Here is a 16,955-nt window from a genome sequence, read left to right as displayed (position 1 = left end):
TCCTCCCCAAATGAAGTGGAACAAGTCTTTAAGCAGAATGTCTCTCTTTTGATTAGAGTTGCCCATGTGGGGTGATAAATATCTCATGAGTGAAACTCTACCAGACTCTGCATTTCAGGTCAGGGTTCATTGGACTGCCTTTCGGGCACTGGAAAGCTTCTGAGAACGCTTCAAAATTCTGGAGAGAGCCAAGCACCCTGAAGACAAAAGAAAAACAAAACATTAAGGGGGTTAGAAGCTGAAATATGCTGTGAAAGTGAGAGGAGCACTGTTAAATATGCATCCAGCCTCCAAGTCCTTATGTTTCAATCAGCGAGCGGTGCTGAAATTATTCCAATGCTACAGTATGATAAATTGTGCTTTGGCACAACAGAATACCTTAACTGCTAGATTAACAGGCTTTATTTAGAGTGTAGTCAATCTTTAAATTTAACGGGGAACAGAGTCAGTGGCGTCCTGCTGTCTGTCTGCTGTTTGCTGCTGATCAGCTGCTGTACAGTGGGTTTTTCCCATGGAAAACTGCTGCCTGCAGTGCTGAGAATGACGCTTTAAGAATGGTGAGGGGGAATCAAAAAAGTGAAGTTATGCCAAGAAACCAAAGTAAGTAAAGAATCTACTATTTTGTGTCTTTGTGTTTGTGTTCTAGATCAGACTGAGCACTAGTCTACCTGTTGTAGTTATTAGATTTGTACTTCATCAGAGTTAGATCAATCTAAATACTAAATTCTCACTGGTCTGTAAAGTTGTCACTGGAGCCCCTCTGGTTCACACCGGGCCATATAAGCCTCTTACCTGTATTCTAAGGGACTGTGTGAGTCAGTCTTGATGGACTGGCTGGCATACTCGGGTCTATAAGCACCACACCACACCTAAAAAAAATAAAAGATTGACATTTGAAAGTGTGTTTGCAAACTGTTAACATTAGAAATACAATTATAAATCATAAAATTAATATATATCACCAAAAATATAACTTCTGTTTATAGTATTTATTCTTTGTTTATACAATTTAAGTACTTACACTTTACAGAAACACATTGCTTTATTCATGTACCGGATCATTCAGTTCACCCTCTCACTGCTGAGTGTTTTGTTTCTCTAACAGACTTCATTTTCACACCATTTTGGTGGTCAAAGGTCACTGTGACCAGTCAAAACATGTTTTTGGTCTCTCGCAAGTGATCTGTTAAGACCACCTTCAGAGAATTTGGTGAGCTAGGGTGAACATGACCTCATGTTCTTGTGAATGCCCGAAGGGAAACTCATTACATCATCTGGTATTACCTATGACTTGGATTCAAGAATGAACGGATTAGAATTTAGTGGTCAAAGGTCAAGGCAAGGTCAAGGGTCAAGCTCACTCTGACCTTAAAGAACACTTTTCTTTTTGCCAAATTCATACCCTAACTGTGACACAGTTAAATACAAATGGGATCATATCTCCTACAACTTGCCTGGTTGGCAGAGGCACACAATAACAAGGAGGTTATTCTAGTCTGCTTATGCTTTACATTCCCTGGCACCATGAGGCTGTTTACATTGGTAGCTCCTCTCACCCCCTATGTGTGTAGCTGAGCACTGATTTGTTCTGGGAGTGATCCAGTACGTCGCCCACTGACCCTCTCCGTTTGTCCCAGAATTCACATCTCAGCACCAAACATCTACTATAAAATGCTCCTCCTGAACTCTGGCTCTAAGCTCCAGATAAGGAAAATATTATCTGTCCCACCCTGTCTGTTGAAATAACATGCGCAGAAACATGTTCTCTTACTATTCACACTTACTTGAGCAAAGTTAAGAAAGAAAAGTTGCTTATGATTCATGTCTAGACCAGGTAGATGAGGCTCTTCACCCTCCATCTCCACCCACTTCAGATAGGCCTGCAAACACACACACACACACACACACACACACACACACACACACACACACACAAACTCAGAGACAGGTTTCAGGTATGCAGTACGGTAAGTATTTTGGGGTTTGTCATTATTGTATAAATAGTAACATGTGGTCTGTGGTATTTGTGCTGACATCCAACCTTGTATGCTTGACGAACTCCTCCATTGTCTGCGATGTTCTCCCCCAAAGTGCTGATTCCACTGACCTGCAATCACACACACACACACACACAAACACAATGAACACACACCAGCATGTAAACACCCCTTCTGGTGATCACTTAATACATGGCTTACATGGTCAGAGATTACAGCAGAGACAAAACCCCTCATTTCACTTATGCCACTGGGCGCTTACGTTTTGTCCTCCTGCTAGCTTCCAGTTGAAGTTGCCATATTGTTGCACCATGCACTGTGACTGATCTTTGAAATGCTCAGCAGAGTAATTACTCCACCAGTTTAGCATATTACCATCCCTGTCAAAATTACGACCTGTAAAGAAACACAATGCATTAAGGAAAGTACTGTTTGCCAAACATGACACATCTGAAAGGCAGTCATCTACCATGTTCAGTTGTTGGTAATGACACATTTGAAATTGTTATGATAAAATGACCACAAATGATAAACTGTTTGGGTTTCCTAAAATATCCACAGTAAATCACTGCTGCCTCAAATATCCATAGTAAATCATACTGTCTCACCATTGTCATCAAATCCATGTGTGATCTCATGCCCAATAACCATTCCTATTCCACCAAAGTTCAGGGCCTGGTGCTGATGTTTACTGAAGAAAGGTGGCTGCAGGATTCCTGCAGGAAACACTGCACAGACATAAACAGGTGGAGTTAACACACAACACACACTGGCAACAGACCTAAACAGGATTACGATGAAGAGACACTGCTCCAATGAAAAAACAAACAAAAAAAACATCTCTAATTTTTCACACAGGCCCCAGGTGGCCTCATTGTTCCTTGTAAAGCTCTTACCTATCTGGTTTCTGTTAGGTGAGTAGAATGCATTCACCACAGCAGCACCAATGATCCACCTGAGGAGTGATTGAGAAATGGATTAAAACTGAAAACTGCATTTTCAGCTTGAGTCAGCACCTGTACAGTTCATGCGTGGGATATATTTTGTGCCATGGAACAATACATTTAAACCTTCATCTTCAATGTTCATTGAGAGTTACTTGATGAGGACACAAAGCATCCTGTTCTTGTGACTATAAAAGCAACAAATTGCAACAGTCTCTTCCTGCATCATGTCCACTTAATGTTATTCTTAAATTTTGTCAAAGCTGAACATTGTCTACTTTCCTGGAAACAGAAAGTGGTTGCAAAAATGAAATGTAAGACTGTCTCACAAACCACCTTTTGTGTAATCAACCTCATGAGGGACTTGAAATGTCATTTCTATTACACTGAAAACAGTGAGTGTGTGAGTATGAGGTGTTTTTTTCCCACTAATTTGTAAAGTCAGATGTATCTGCAGCTTACAAGTCTGGATCAACTGGTTCTCTGAGCTTCTTCAGACTCTTTTGTGCTTCGGACTTGAGGTTCTCCAGGATGTTCTCAAAGTAGTGTTCTTCACTAAAGTTTAGCTGGAGAGAGACACAGAATTAATCAGATATCAGTGATACAGTAAGTGTATCTTATGTCTCACAGTGTGGCCTGTTTTACTCACATGAGCATACTCTTGGTCGAGTTTCAAGTTGCTCTCCTGAAGAATATGATCTGGATACCCAATGTGCTCCTTGATTGCCATGGCCTGCAAGAGATGCACAGCAATTTGTGTCATAATACCCGACATCGAGATGAGATCATCCTTATTCTTTCAGCTCAACTACTAACGGTACCTTCTCTCTTGCTTTCTCTTTCGAGGGAGAGTCCATCCAGCTTAACTCCTCCAGTGTTTCCACATAGGCTGTCTGGATCTTATTGATGAGATCACTGACCTTTGACATTTGACAGAGACAAAGACTGGAATCATGATCCAGTACAGAAATACATTTCATACAGAACTGCATTTTGTTAGTAAATGCTTATTTAATGGCAGAAAAAATGCCACATTTCATACTGAATGTACTTGCAACACTTGACATTTGAAATGTGTATTAATGCATAATATTTGCAATAATTATACACTTCTCTATGAAGAGATACTTTATATTATCACAGCTGTGTTTTTACAGTACTATTATTTACAGATCAGTCTCCATCAATGGTTGCCCACAGGTGGAGTTATTGCTTTTGGAAAATAAGCATTTATATATTATAGTGTGTTGTTATTAACCATTGATTTGTATGTACTGCTTTTGAATCATCATTACCACTACTAAGCACAAAGCACTAGATAAGTTTGTGATTTTCAAACCAAATAAACTGAAGCGGTCAAGCGGACATTTGATGTGTTCCAAAGGTTGTGTATCAAGTGTTCAAATAATAAAGAGGAGATAATGACGCCATATATTTCCTTGATTCAGTGGTACACAATGCAAACTGAAGCCTGAAAAACCTTGGCCCCTCTAATTCAATTGGTTCCGCATGATGAATGTCATACCATGAATGTCTTCACACAGAGTTTGACGTAAACTCCTGTTGTTTACAGTTATTGATTTCCATGCTCTAAGGAGGAATTGTTTCCGTTTTGTTCAGCTGTGGTCATAGAGGAAAAAGACTCACCATTCTCTTACTCTCTCCAGCAAAGGTCTCTCGCACATACAGAGATCCCACTGCGTTCTCCATGCTGCTCTGGACGTAACGGACACATTCTCGCCACCAAGCATCCTCCACAGTGGTCCCATAGAGAGTCTACACACAAAGAGTATTATTTTAGCTTGCTTAGGCTAACCTGTGTAGCTCTGTTATGCCATGCCATGCACATCATACCTTCCTGTAACGAGCTCTGGCATCTTTGAAGCGGCGGCTCAGGCTGTTCACTCTGTCAATGATGAGCTGCCAGGTGAGGTAGTTCTGCATAGCTCTGCAAACAAACATTGTTTTTGTTCAGTTTCCATGTACTGTAGGATTGAAGCTGCTCTGTGGTAACGTCATCATCACAGACTCATGTCTGCTTGAAGTTCAAGGGCTGACCTGACACTGTGTCTGGAGAGGACCTCATTCATCTTTTCAAGGTAGGGAGAGCTGTACACCACCACCTCCTCCTCCAGCTGGACCTCAATGGACACACTGGACAACACGCCTTGAATAAATCGTGTCCAGTTAAAACCCTGGGAAAAAATGGCAATAACATAAAATATCACTAAAAATAGTTGGTTTTCTATTTGTTTACCTATATGACTCAGTGAACTACTATTTTGGTGCTATTTCTTAATATTTTATTGAAATACATGCTCTGACCCTGACCAAGTGTAATACTTCATATCATTAATGTAACAATTTTGCCTGTTTTGTCTGTTGTCAAAATAAACATAAAGTCACACGACCAGAGGCTTTGCATTAGATAAACTGTTATTTTGGGGGAAAAGTCATGGACAGGGTAAAGACACAGAAGGCTATAACCTCAGACTACATCCACACAACTACTCCTTTTTACACAAAATCTATTACCTGAAAACGCTCATGCCTGTACTACCACGTGCACAGGTCACGCGCGCGCTGGGTGTAAACAGGAAGCAGCTGGTCTACCTTGCAGTTGATTGGTTGCTCAAAACAACTAAAAACGAGGAACAGCAGCAACAGCTGCTGGCGAAGATAACAAGGTAGGCTACTGTTCAACTCCGTGTGGACGTCACTGTGAACGTAGCTTCAGCTGAGCACCTCTGTAGGCCCCATTATCATCTTCATCCACTGTTAAATTTAGTTTTTAGTTACTTTAACTAAATTAGTTACACCTGTGTGTGGATGGAATCAAGGCCAGGTGTGTAACAACAAGCAGCGCTACTGTTGCTGTGGTTACCAGTCTCATGTCCTGTCTTGTTCATTGCTAACCTACATGCAGCTACATCATTTCATAGTACAGGTTCTGTTTTAAAGGAATAGTCAGACATTTTTGAAAAAGCACTAAATTGGTTTTCTTGTGTTTCCTTTTTTTCTTCTTTAGATGAGAACCTTGGTGCTAATATCTTGACCACTGTATATCTGCAGTGCACCTCCCACCAGTGACAGCAGTTAGCCATCATCATCTTATTCCACCAGATCTCCGCATAGAAGGTAGGGGCAACGTTACTTTGTTTACCGTATACCATAACCAGGCTTGACAAATGCTTGCCTGCTACAAAGTAGACACAGTTGTCATGGTCTTTTCAACATGAGATGGTGAGGGAGGTGCTGACTCACTGCACTAACTCTGACTGACTGTGCTGTCTGGACTGTACACACCTGTGCTTTTTTCTTGAGGTAGCATTGGCCAAATAATCAGCTACCAACTTTCTTCTGCTCCAAACTATCGTTATTTTATCAGACTTTAAAAATCCACTACCAGACAACTTTTGGCCACGTACCACTATATTGTGTCATTTCATTTCTGCACTTAGCAATTCATTCCCAAAACACTTCTTCATTAATGACATGTTATGCTTATGCTTCTTGAATGTTACATATCCATCTTCAAAAATATTGTTATCAGTTACAGAAAGGTAGTTATGTGTACTTTATAGCTATAAAGTGTGTTTTAGTTTATCAAATTACATTAATATCAACATATTCCATTTTTCTTACTCTACAGCCAACTTAGCTAAACACTCTCGCACACACACACATACTGTACACACATACACACACCGAGCTCGGTCTTGCCCCAAACATTGAATATCCCGCCCGCTCGATAACGACCAATCAAATTCGTTTTCCTTACTCGGGTAAACTCGTGCGGCAACTCGTGGAAACTTGTGGAAGGAGGTGCGACAAACAGGACAAGCGGCCATTTCTGAACACCTTTAACTTTGAGCTGAGTGAATTTTTGCTTTTGCTTTTATTTTTCCAGCATTCTTTCAATCCCTGACAGTGTTTGTTACGTAACTTCCCTTTGTAATTCACATATGGATCGGAATCAACAGCCTTACTCAAAGGGCACCTCAACAATGCTTGAAGCACAAACATCCACATTCACTTATTCAGTTTGTCCAACACACTGTCAAAGATACAATGTTCAAATGATTTGAGCCAGTGATCTGGCTGCGCTTTGATTATGTAAAGCACAGGGAATTAATAAATCACACTTACATTAAAGTTAAATGAGCTCTGCAGTTCACCAAGTGTCATCTTGTTGTAGAGAACAGTGACATCTTGGCGCTCTTCTGCTGGGGATGTGGCCTGTACAGCAACAGGAGGGAGAAAAAACATCTATAAACTGATGCTTTGTTATCTCATTTGTCATGCTGCTGACAGGTTCCCAAAAAAAACAACAAAAATAAAAAAAAAACCCTGTTGAAAGCTTGGCCGATCTCCTAGGTCCACAGATGTAAATGTAGCCTGGTTCTTTCATTTACTCGAAGCAGAGAGGGGGTGCTCATTTTTCATCTTGTCATTATTAATTTTCCTTAGCCCTCGTCCTACAGAACCACTTCCTGTTGTGGCTGGCACTCACATTGGCGATGTCTGTCTCCAGCTCCAGCACTTGCATCATTTCCTCCCACACACGGTCGTCCTCCTGAGTCAAGTTCCTGTCCTCTCGGGTTATCTTCGCAATGGAAACCATGAAATGTAGGTAGGCCTCACGAACCTGTGGTACAATAATAATAGTTTAACTGCCAGTTCAGCCAGAACATGTTTTATTTTCAGTTACAGTTTTTCATATCTAGCCACACAGGCAGTGTCATTAGTTCTCCTGCTGCCAACCCAAAAGGTGAATGGAATTATGGTTATGCTGAAAATCTCAACAGCAAAGGTTATTTTCACAGTCATCAGTCTGTGTCCTCAGTTTTTATTGAAATGACATGTCATTGCTGAACACCAAAAACAAAAGCCTTGACAAATGAAAAAATGCTATTTGCATAATTTCACACTGTTACATATGTGATTTATGTTAACGGATCCGTTAAGTCATAACCTTTTTGTAGTTTCCATCATTGAAGTAGTAGTCTCTTGATGGCATCCCAAGTCCTGGCTGGTCAATCTAAGCAATACACAAGAAAATTAAATTATGTATTTGTGCCCATTCATTCATTCATTCATCCATCTTTGTACTGTTCAGATGATGTGTGTTTGAACAGTATAATTCAAGGATATGTCAAGTTTCTACTTTGATTATGGCCTTTGATAATATGGGAAGAACAAAATCAGCAGTTATTATTTTTACGATTGTTTTTTTTTTTTTTACTACAAACGTTGTCTGTGTAATCCTGACACTCTGTGGCATTTCCGCTTGTTTTCCAAATGCGATTAAAAACACATTAGTGGACCAAATGTTTCTTTATTCTGATGTAGTACGTGGGCATTGCAGGTTATTTTGCTACCTACTCTGTCCTGCTGCCATAATTACTGTGTAGAGCACTTAATCTGCATTAATCTGCAGCTAAAAATAGCCAGGAAGTGTTCTAGTCCTTTTTGAATGCCAAAACTCAGAAAAAACAGAAACTATTGACAGATTCATTAACATCATGATAGATATAGTATAATGCTAGCCTTATGTATCTGTAATAACTGCATATTGGTTGAAATAAAAAGCAATCTTACATAAATGATATGACGCCTAGAGTCGCGGTCATCCGTCCACACGTACATGTCCAGCAGAACCTTCTTGTGGAACCGGGCAGTGAGTGTGGCCAGTGTGTCCTCAAGGCTCCACGCCTCCTCTGCCATAACAGAAGAAAACAATCAGCATCCGTCCATAAACGGTGAAGAACGGGTAAATGTTGCTGCCAGACTCGGGACATCTCTCTGTCTGTGTTGCTCATTTAACTGGGCACTCTGTAAATCTGTGCATGCAGATATGCATGGATAATTCAATCTGAACCACCGTCCGTGATTACTTTTACTTAGTGGCCAGTGGCAGGAGCTTGGGGAAGAGCAGCGTAGACTATTTAAAGTATCGTTCTCAGGCCTGATTGAGGACCTGCTCCTCTGCCCACTCATCACACTCCCAGGCTCCACACCTGACTGCTCAGCTGAAGAGCCTCAGTCGGCCTCTTGATCCCACCAACAAAGCTCATACTCAGCAATTCACTGAGTACAAATATAGATCTGCAGGCTCCGTGTGAGCACATGTATTTGAGTAGGAACACTGGTGCTTGTTTGCGTGGACGTGCTGCAAGCGGACATCTTCCTGTTTGCACAGAGGAGGCTGTAGATGTTAATCAGTGTGTGTGGTATTGAGGTATTACCTGTAGTGGTGTTCCAGTCATCTGACGCCACAGGCCAGTCTCCAATAGTCTCTATGAGCTTCAAGAGGGGCTGGGAGTCACGATGCTCTATGAGGCCTGTGGATAAAATACTATTTATTGTAACATTTAACAACAACAACAACAACAGTGAATCAAGTCTACTATTCATCCACATTGAGGGGGAAAGTTCGAAACGGTTGTTTACAAAAAATAACGTCACCACAAGGATGAACATCTGATTTTAAATAATAAAACATAAAAGGAGGTCACATTCAGTTTAAATTGTCAAGTGTAAACACAGTGAAAAAATACACAGACGTTTCAATTATACCGTCCTCAATGTGTAATAGTCCTTCATCTTCCCCACCTCATCCTCTGACTGTCAATCATCTAATCACAGATGTCCATTAGATGCCTCTAGTAACGGACAGCTGTTATTAAGGATCAACCATGAAACTAAAGGGCTGCAGTGTAATGAGGAGGAGGGTGGAGCAAAAATACTGTACATTTTCCTCCCTTTGCTCGGACTTGACTGTTGACTGTAAACTAAAGCTAATGTCTGATTGATCAGTGTGTGTGAAGCTTCTTTGTGCTTTTACTTTTAGTTTTTACACACAAATGACAACTGGGTAACGCGGTAATCTCCTGGTATGTCCAGGTCTTGAAATGTCCTCAAAAAAAGACGCACAAGTCATTCAAGAGATACAATTTACTTGCTTTCTGTTGATGGTTCTGTAAGTTAAAAAAAAAAAGTATTTGATTGCTGGCTCTCATGAGACTTTCTCCACTGATAAAGTGAAAGTTGGCTTGTTTGTTAGAACAGTGGGGCAGCAGGACACTGTGTTTTAGAGGAGTTTCAATCAGCAACACTGGACCTCTAGTAAACACTTAAAGGGTTAGTATAACATTTTGGCAAATTGGCCCATTGCCATAATCCCTATAGTTTTAGGAGTAGGTTCCCTTTAATTGTCAGTGCAAGCTATTTTTAGAACAGTGGAGCAGAGCCGCAAGCTGCTCAGAGCTACAGTACGCTACGGAGGCTAATGGGATTTCTTGGTTTCCCTCATCAAACTCATCAAATACACAATCCAACAACTCCAAAACGCTCTGGTGGACAAGTTGTGACCTGCACATTCACCACGCTATGAGATAATAACGGAACGTTGCGAGACGGAGTTGTTTTCTAAGTAAATTCATGCAAAACCGCAGATGCGCGTTCCTATCGGGAGCAGTGTTTCGGCAAGCAGTCTCTGCATTTGCCTCGAAAACAACTTGGTCATCATATTTATTATGTCAATTCAGCTGTCCCTCCATCCATTTTATGTCATGCATCCAGGTCATAACAGAAATATATAGTCATGCTAATTACTGAAAAACTGAAATTCTAAACCATATCCATCCATCACTATTGGTTTTCCATCATTCTTTTGTACTTAGAATGACAATAGACATTAAATTGCATTGGTTGCATTAAAAGTTCTCTAAAGATCTTTAAAAGTGAACTCTGTTCAACCTTCAAGTAGAAAAATAGTCAGCGTTTTAGTCAGAGCAAAAACTGTCCTTACTCTCATTCATGCAGGAGCTGTAAAGGACTTTGGCCTTTCTGATGGCATCCCTGTCCTGTTCGTTCTCCATCTCCAGAACACCTGCAACAACAAAACATGTTCAAACATTTCCGCTCAGAATGAGACTCACGCGCAGCTCTGAATACTGCAGCCCACTGATCCCCTACTAAAGGAAAAAAAAACAAAAAACATTGTACATTGTACATCTGTGGCGACTGACCTTTTAGGACAATCTCCAGCTTGTCCCTCAGAATGTCAAAGACGCTGTGACGGGAGCTGGTCTCTGGGATGACATGGCGCTCCAGCCAACCCCCGCAGGCGTACTGGTAGAAATTATCGCATGGCTTAACAGACGTGTCCATGTTCTGCAAAAGCCGAGCAGCTTTAAGAGTATCATAGAGAGAGCAGAGGAAAGAGGGACAGTGGGACAAGTTGGTGAAGAGACATTTTTTTTTGTGTGTTCTTGTTTTGTTTTTTTGTAAGGAAGGGGTTTGACTTTGTTTGCCAAATGAAACAGCGGGGAAGCAAAGAAATAACAGCCCCTCTCACCTGCAGTAACACAGTCCGCGGTTGTGCACACATTGTTGATGTTGGAGCGAGACAGCTGGCCTGGAAAAATCAGAGAATGTCAGACTTTTGACAAATTACACCCAAACTGCAACAAGGAGGGATGTTGTTGTTGTTGTGTAAAATATAGCAGTAGCTCCGCTCAGCCCGGATCTATAGTCTGTTGTGTGACGGGCAATGTCTATGTCAGCAATGACTCTTTCACTTTTGTGTGGCACTGCTGATCGGGCAGTAAAGGGAATTACCGTATTACAGTGACTATCAGAGGTGCAGGCTTGAGTATGACACCCCCCCAACACACTCGCCCCCACAGAGCATCCTGTGTTCAGTTTACACAGGATTAAAGCACTCACCTTCTCCTGTTGAGCTCCTTGACACACTTGGCCTGTGAGATTGTTCTGAGTTGGATGAAAGGAGCAGAAAAACAGTCAGGACAAATCAACTCTGGATAATGATCATACTTTTAAATGAGGAGAAAATTGTAGTCTTATGTGGAGTTATGTATGTTTTTCAAAGCCAAGAGCAGAAAAGATTAACTAGGGAATGCATTTCCTGAAGGAAATACGGGTGAATGCTGAAACCTGAATGAGCTGAATAAATAGATACAGTGTGTAGTGTACAGACACACTCTGAAAACAATTGGTTTAAAAAGAAAAAATAACTAATTTGCGAACTTTTGTGGGAAACATTAACCTTAAAACTTTTAAATCTCTGAAAGGTTATCCAATAACGTATGAGCATCAGTATCATAAAACACATCATGGTTATTATTGAGGACGTTTCCAGGGCAAAGGTAATTTCCTGTGTGTCATTAAAAAACAACACAGAGTAGGGAGACACTTCTTTACTGCTGCCATCTGTAATATCTGGATCTTTCCACAGTGAGCCTGACACATCCATTACCTTTCACAACCGTGGTGTAGAGGACTACCAGCCCGGCCAAGGCACAGCTGACCAACAGCAGCAGCACGGACAGACCGATCTCTGCAACAGTCCAACGACGCCTTCCAGGTTTACTTGATTTCTCCATGATATCCATTTGGCTTTCGGATTTGCCCATATTCCTCCCGACTGCCGGCTCTGTGGGAAAGACACCGTTGGAGTGTGGGATGGTCCAGGCAGAAAGCTACCAGTGAGTGTGTTTGTGCGTATATGTATGTGTGTTTGTGTGTGCGTGTGTGTGGGCTGTGCAGTGATCCATCGGTAAACTGTGCCAGCTGACCTGCAGTGAGTGAGCTTCAACTGAACACCTACAACAACTTCACTGACAGGAGTTGTGAAACTGTTGGTCTCGTTGCACAATAACAGTTTGTCACTATTTGTGTCACTCATTTTATTTCTCTGAGTAAATGGTTCAGCTTGTAGTTACATTACTGTGTTTTAAGCTGATGAAATCCATTAAATTGGCTTTAAGGTTCTAACATTCTGATCCCAGAAAAAATCACAATAGCTTTATATTAAATCTAAATAGGATGCTTTATTTTCTTATTCTCTTAGTTATTTATCATCCTGTTATTTATTATTATTTGGAAATTGGACATTATAAATCATTGTTTCCCAACCTGAGGGTCAGGACCCCAAAGAAGGTGTCATGAAATGATTAAAGGGATAAGAAATAACACTAATATTTATTCAACACAAAATTGAGTGCCCCTTTAACTTTAGTGTTTTTCACCATTATATTTCACTAATATTGTGATTTGTTGATCTCTTTACTCTTATTGAAATCCTTCAAAATAAGACATTGGGCTAGTAAAAAGGCAATACATATGATTCACTGTCCATGTTAAAGGCAGCGTGAAAGCGGTTTCACCATTTTACCATTGAAGTTAACAACACAATGTGATGTTATAGTGACAGACAGATATCATAGTCTATTATAACTCAGAGAGCATTTGGCTTCTCTTCCATTTGACTCCATTTTAGACATTAGTTCTCATTTTATTATTGAGCTCCATCTGTTTCGTCATTAGTTGTTAACATAGTCTGAGATGGAGAGTTCTTGTGTGGAGTGAATGTAACAGTAATGCTGGATATAATTTGGCAAACAGTAAGTTAACCAATAAACTTACTTTCACGGATCATCATTGTTGTTATAGGTGCCCCCCGCCTCTCTCCCAACACACACACACACACACACATATATATACACACACAAACCAACCCTGTACAATAATTATGTACATGTGAACACAATATTGCAAATGAGCATTTGTGCAGGGGACAAAATGGCAATCACCCATGGCTTTCAGCCGCATTGCTTCGCATCTATTCACTCTGCAGCACCTGTTTCTCCATAACCAGCCACATTGCCCTATCATTAGGCCTGACAGAGAGCGGGCTGTAAATCAGAGGTTCACACTGCTGTGCCCCATTAGCCCTTCCTGATGAATACTCATGGGCACATATCTGGCACTATGGGGATGAAGGGCAGGCAGGGGCTTGTTAGAGCTTCACTCCCATCCTCACAGAAACGCTCTCACAGGCTAAAATCCTTGTTTATTGCATTAAAGACAGGTCTCACTTTAAGTAAAACTGTGCCATGCAAGATTTATTTTCCAGTAGCAAGAGTTATTGGCATATATAATATTCTTAAATGTGCTCAGATGTCTGTGTTGTCTTTGTGTCTACCCACTGACAGAATTTAGTCCGTCAAAATCTACAGTAACGTACAAACTGTTTCTATAACAATCTTCGACACCATCAATTTTAAGTTTATGACTTATTTTCAGCTCAAAACAGCATTTGACAAAGAGCTTGAAAATAATGTCTTAATATTATTACTAATATTTACAATAGGATTTTTCTAATCATAGTAATAATTCCGATCTGGCTTTTGAATTAACAGCATCAGGCCACAAACACATTGTGTCAAATAATGAAATTTGACATTTTGAAATAATTTTTTAACACATTAAAAGAAACCTATCTGGATCCAGTTAAATGTGAAAACCGAACTCATCAGGCTGGTGGTCAATAATCAGAGCATGTAGCACCTGAATGTTGCATTTCTAATGGAGAAACTGGTCATCAAACCCCTTCATGATAATGGCAGTCCACGAAATGAATTAAATGTCATGTTCAGTTTGGTTTTATAAACGCATTAACCCTGCTGAACGTCATGTTTGGTTTGGATGAAGGACACCAAAGACAATAAATATAAAATGGACTGAAATTCAGTTTCAGTCGCTGAGAATCAATTCATGAGCACCCAGCATTAGCTTTGATCCTCATCTCTTTAGAGATATCTTATCACACATCAGGTCCTTTTATTTTATTCACAACCTGAAATACCATTCAGATGTGCTAAATAGTAAATGAACTGTCTATGTGACCCTTTGCATGCACAGCTTGCTGCTGTTTTCCACTTTGCCAACACAAAATGGAAGAAAACTAATGAGCTGAAGAGGATAATCATCACACAAAACCCATAACCCATAAACCCCCATGCAAAAACAAATTATACAAATTAGTTTAAACTGGATTTTCTGAAAATGTGATAGAACTACAATAGATCCTTGTAAATATACAAGATATGCTGCTCACGCATGAGCACTGGGTAACGGTCGACCCCAAGTGTATCTGGGAGAGTATCTGCATTTTTATCAACTGCAAAGTGAATCTACAAACTTGGTTTACAGCATTGGAGCATCATTTGTCAGCTCTGCCGTGACACAGTACATTAGTTTTTAGTTTTTATTGATTGAGTCGATGGAACCGGCCGCATTGTCAACTTCAAATCTTGGATAATGTCCCTCTGATGTGCATCCACTTTCCAATCTGTCCTCAGACTGCTGACAGTCTGTCACCACCTTCACTTGACTGCAAATTAGTAGTGAACAGAGGACACTCACGGGTCAGCACACGCCCACGCGTGACTGCTGAAGTGTATTTGAATAGTGTAATGTGAGAATCTTTGAACTGAGCAGAACACTGTGAATCACTTTTCCCGTTGAAAAACACTTTTTCATGTCGGTTCAGAGATGTTGAAACTGATGATACATTAAGTGATCAAAAGACTGTTCATAGTGCTATGATATCACCAGGCATCTCACTGTATATCTATAGTTTAATTAGGCCAGAAACCGTGTGTTTATTTCAGTTCTGACCTAAGCCTCTATAAGCAGCGTTTATAGGCTTCACTGCTCAGAAACCACCTGACTGCTACAGACTTACTGCATCATGCTTTCTTTCAGTATGACATTAACAAGGAAGTACATTACTGTCTATTACAGCATTTACATTTTTTCATTATTTTAACAGGTAAAAGTCAAGTTGAGATAAAATCACTCGCAGTCGAGACAAGCAACAGATGAGATTCATCAACACCAATGATGTTTCAAAAATAAAATGATTGTAAAGACCCTTTTTCCCCCACTTCATTATATCAGTGGGAGGGGATGGGAGGCACACATCTGCAGAACAGTGTGAGAACACAGGCCGTACCAGCTGTTACATCTACACAAGCATAGACACAGAGCGTGTTGGTTCTCCAAGGCCTCTGCCTGAGAGGAGCATCAATGCAAAAAAAAAAGCTACAGTGACAGTGATTCAGTTTAGTCAGTTCAACTGGAGGATCTAAGATTTATTTGCACTTTTGATCAGAACAAAAACCAGTATGCCAGCATATGATACTGTATGAGCCATGAAAAATAGTGATGTGATCTGAGAGGTGAGAGGTTCAGTGTGTAAAGAGAAAATAAAAACAATCCTGTGAAAGTCAGACTGAGCTGTGCTAAATGTTTTTGAGATCTTCCTGTTCAAGCACATTGAGATTACAACTGCAGTGACTGGTACTGTTCTTGTCTAAACTTGGTGTTCCAAACAAAACAAGGATTAACTCTGAGGTCAAGCTGTGCCAACAATCCCCACTCTTTCTCCAGTTTGGCGTTATTCACTAACTGACCACAGGCCCACACATACAGTAATAACATCCTCCACATGTAGAAATGTCTCTATGGAGCGCATCCGGTGTTTCAAATCTGTCCTGAGGCTGCTGACAATCTGTCACCAGTGTCCCACCTCTGAACCACCTTCACTTTGGGACTTGGCTACAAACAGAAATCTAAATCTAAACGATCTAGAGGCTTACCTTTGTGTGTGGATGGTTGAAGTCCCTGAGCCGTTCCCCCACAGCGCGCTAATATCTCAAACACCCCTGCTGAGCATCCACTCAGAGCTGGTGTGTAGAGAAATGAGGCTGTGCTGCGGGTTGAAGGAGACGTTATCCAGTTCAGGCTGCTGCTCAGGGAATGAGTGAGGCGGCGGAGAGAGAGAGAGAGGGAGAGCAAAAGAGGGAAAGAGAGAGAGGGAGGGAGCGAGGGAGGCAGATGGGAGGTGATAATACTGTATTGTTTTCGATTACATGGCTGTGAGAAGAAAATTGTTGGGTGTGTGTGTTTTGAAGGGAGGGTGATGAGAAGTGTCTGTGTGACTCTGAGGGGTCAGCGTGCTGCTGGATGTGTTATAGGGAGCCACAATTTCTTTTTTCCTCAGCGTGGAGTGGAGTCCCCAGCTGCTGAGTCGAGGGGACAGGGACTGGCCGCACAGAGATAAGATAAGACAAACATGTTCTTAAGGTGCTGTACAGATTCTGAATCCAACAACACAACCTTTATCCCGTATTTTATAACC

The 16,955-nt window shown here is 40.9% G+C and overlaps 2 protein-coding genes across 2 annotated transcripts in view; both read right to left on the bottom strand.

Moving 5' to 3' along the window:
- The window catches only part of park7 (parkinson protein 7), a 339,990-nt gene that overhangs the window by 212,796 nt on the left and 110,239 nt on the right, over positions 1 to 16,955 (bottom strand). The gene's annotated exons all lie outside the window — the stretch shown is intronic.
- mmel1 (membrane metallo-endopeptidase-like 1) lies at positions 91 to 16,559 on the bottom strand. The gene is made up of 24 exons (XM_083971326.1): positions 16,414 to 16,559; positions 12,225 to 12,401; positions 11,675 to 11,719; positions 11,304 to 11,363; positions 10,975 to 11,136; positions 10,755 to 10,835; positions 9,190 to 9,285; positions 8,543 to 8,661; positions 7,917 to 7,982; positions 7,455 to 7,589; positions 7,091 to 7,180; positions 5,000 to 5,136; positions 4,796 to 4,889; positions 4,589 to 4,717; positions 3,763 to 3,861; positions 3,591 to 3,674; positions 3,404 to 3,507; positions 2,894 to 2,952; positions 2,606 to 2,725; positions 2,260 to 2,393; positions 2,042 to 2,107; positions 1,785 to 1,880; positions 793 to 869; positions 91 to 197 (listed from the first exon to the last, which is right to left on the bottom strand). The coding sequence occupies exons 2-24, from the start codon at positions 12,379 to 12,381 to the stop codon at positions 98 to 100; spliced, it is 2,310 nt and encodes a 769-aa protein (XP_083827452.1). The 5' UTR covers positions 12,382 to 12,401; positions 16,414 to 16,559; the 3' UTR covers positions 91 to 97.

The sequence above is a fragment of the Trachurus trachurus genome (assembly GCF_905171665.1).
Source record: "Trachurus trachurus genome assembly, chromosome: 5".
Taxonomy (NCBI): Eukaryota; Metazoa; Chordata; class Actinopteri; order Carangiformes; family Carangidae; genus Trachurus; species Trachurus trachurus.
Note: the sequence above shows the minus strand (reverse complement) of the source record. Positions and strands in the feature narration are given on the sequence as shown.

What these genes read in the sequence shown, in the direction of transcription:
- mmel1 (XM_083971326.1), bottom strand. Translation starts at nt 12,381, where the DNA reads ATGGGCAAATCCGAAAGCCAAATGGATATCATGGAGAAATCAAGTAAA. An exon ending in GCTGGAGATTGTCCTAAAAG is followed by an intron (nt 10,836 to 10,974) that starts GTCAGTCGCCAC and finishes TTGTTGTTGCAG; the next exon opens with GTGTTCTGGAGATGGAGAAC. An exon ending in CCAGAGCTCGTTACAGGAAG is followed by an intron (nt 4,718 to 4,795) that starts GTATGATGTGCA and finishes CTTTGTGTGTAG; the next exon opens with ACTCTCTATGGGACCACTGT.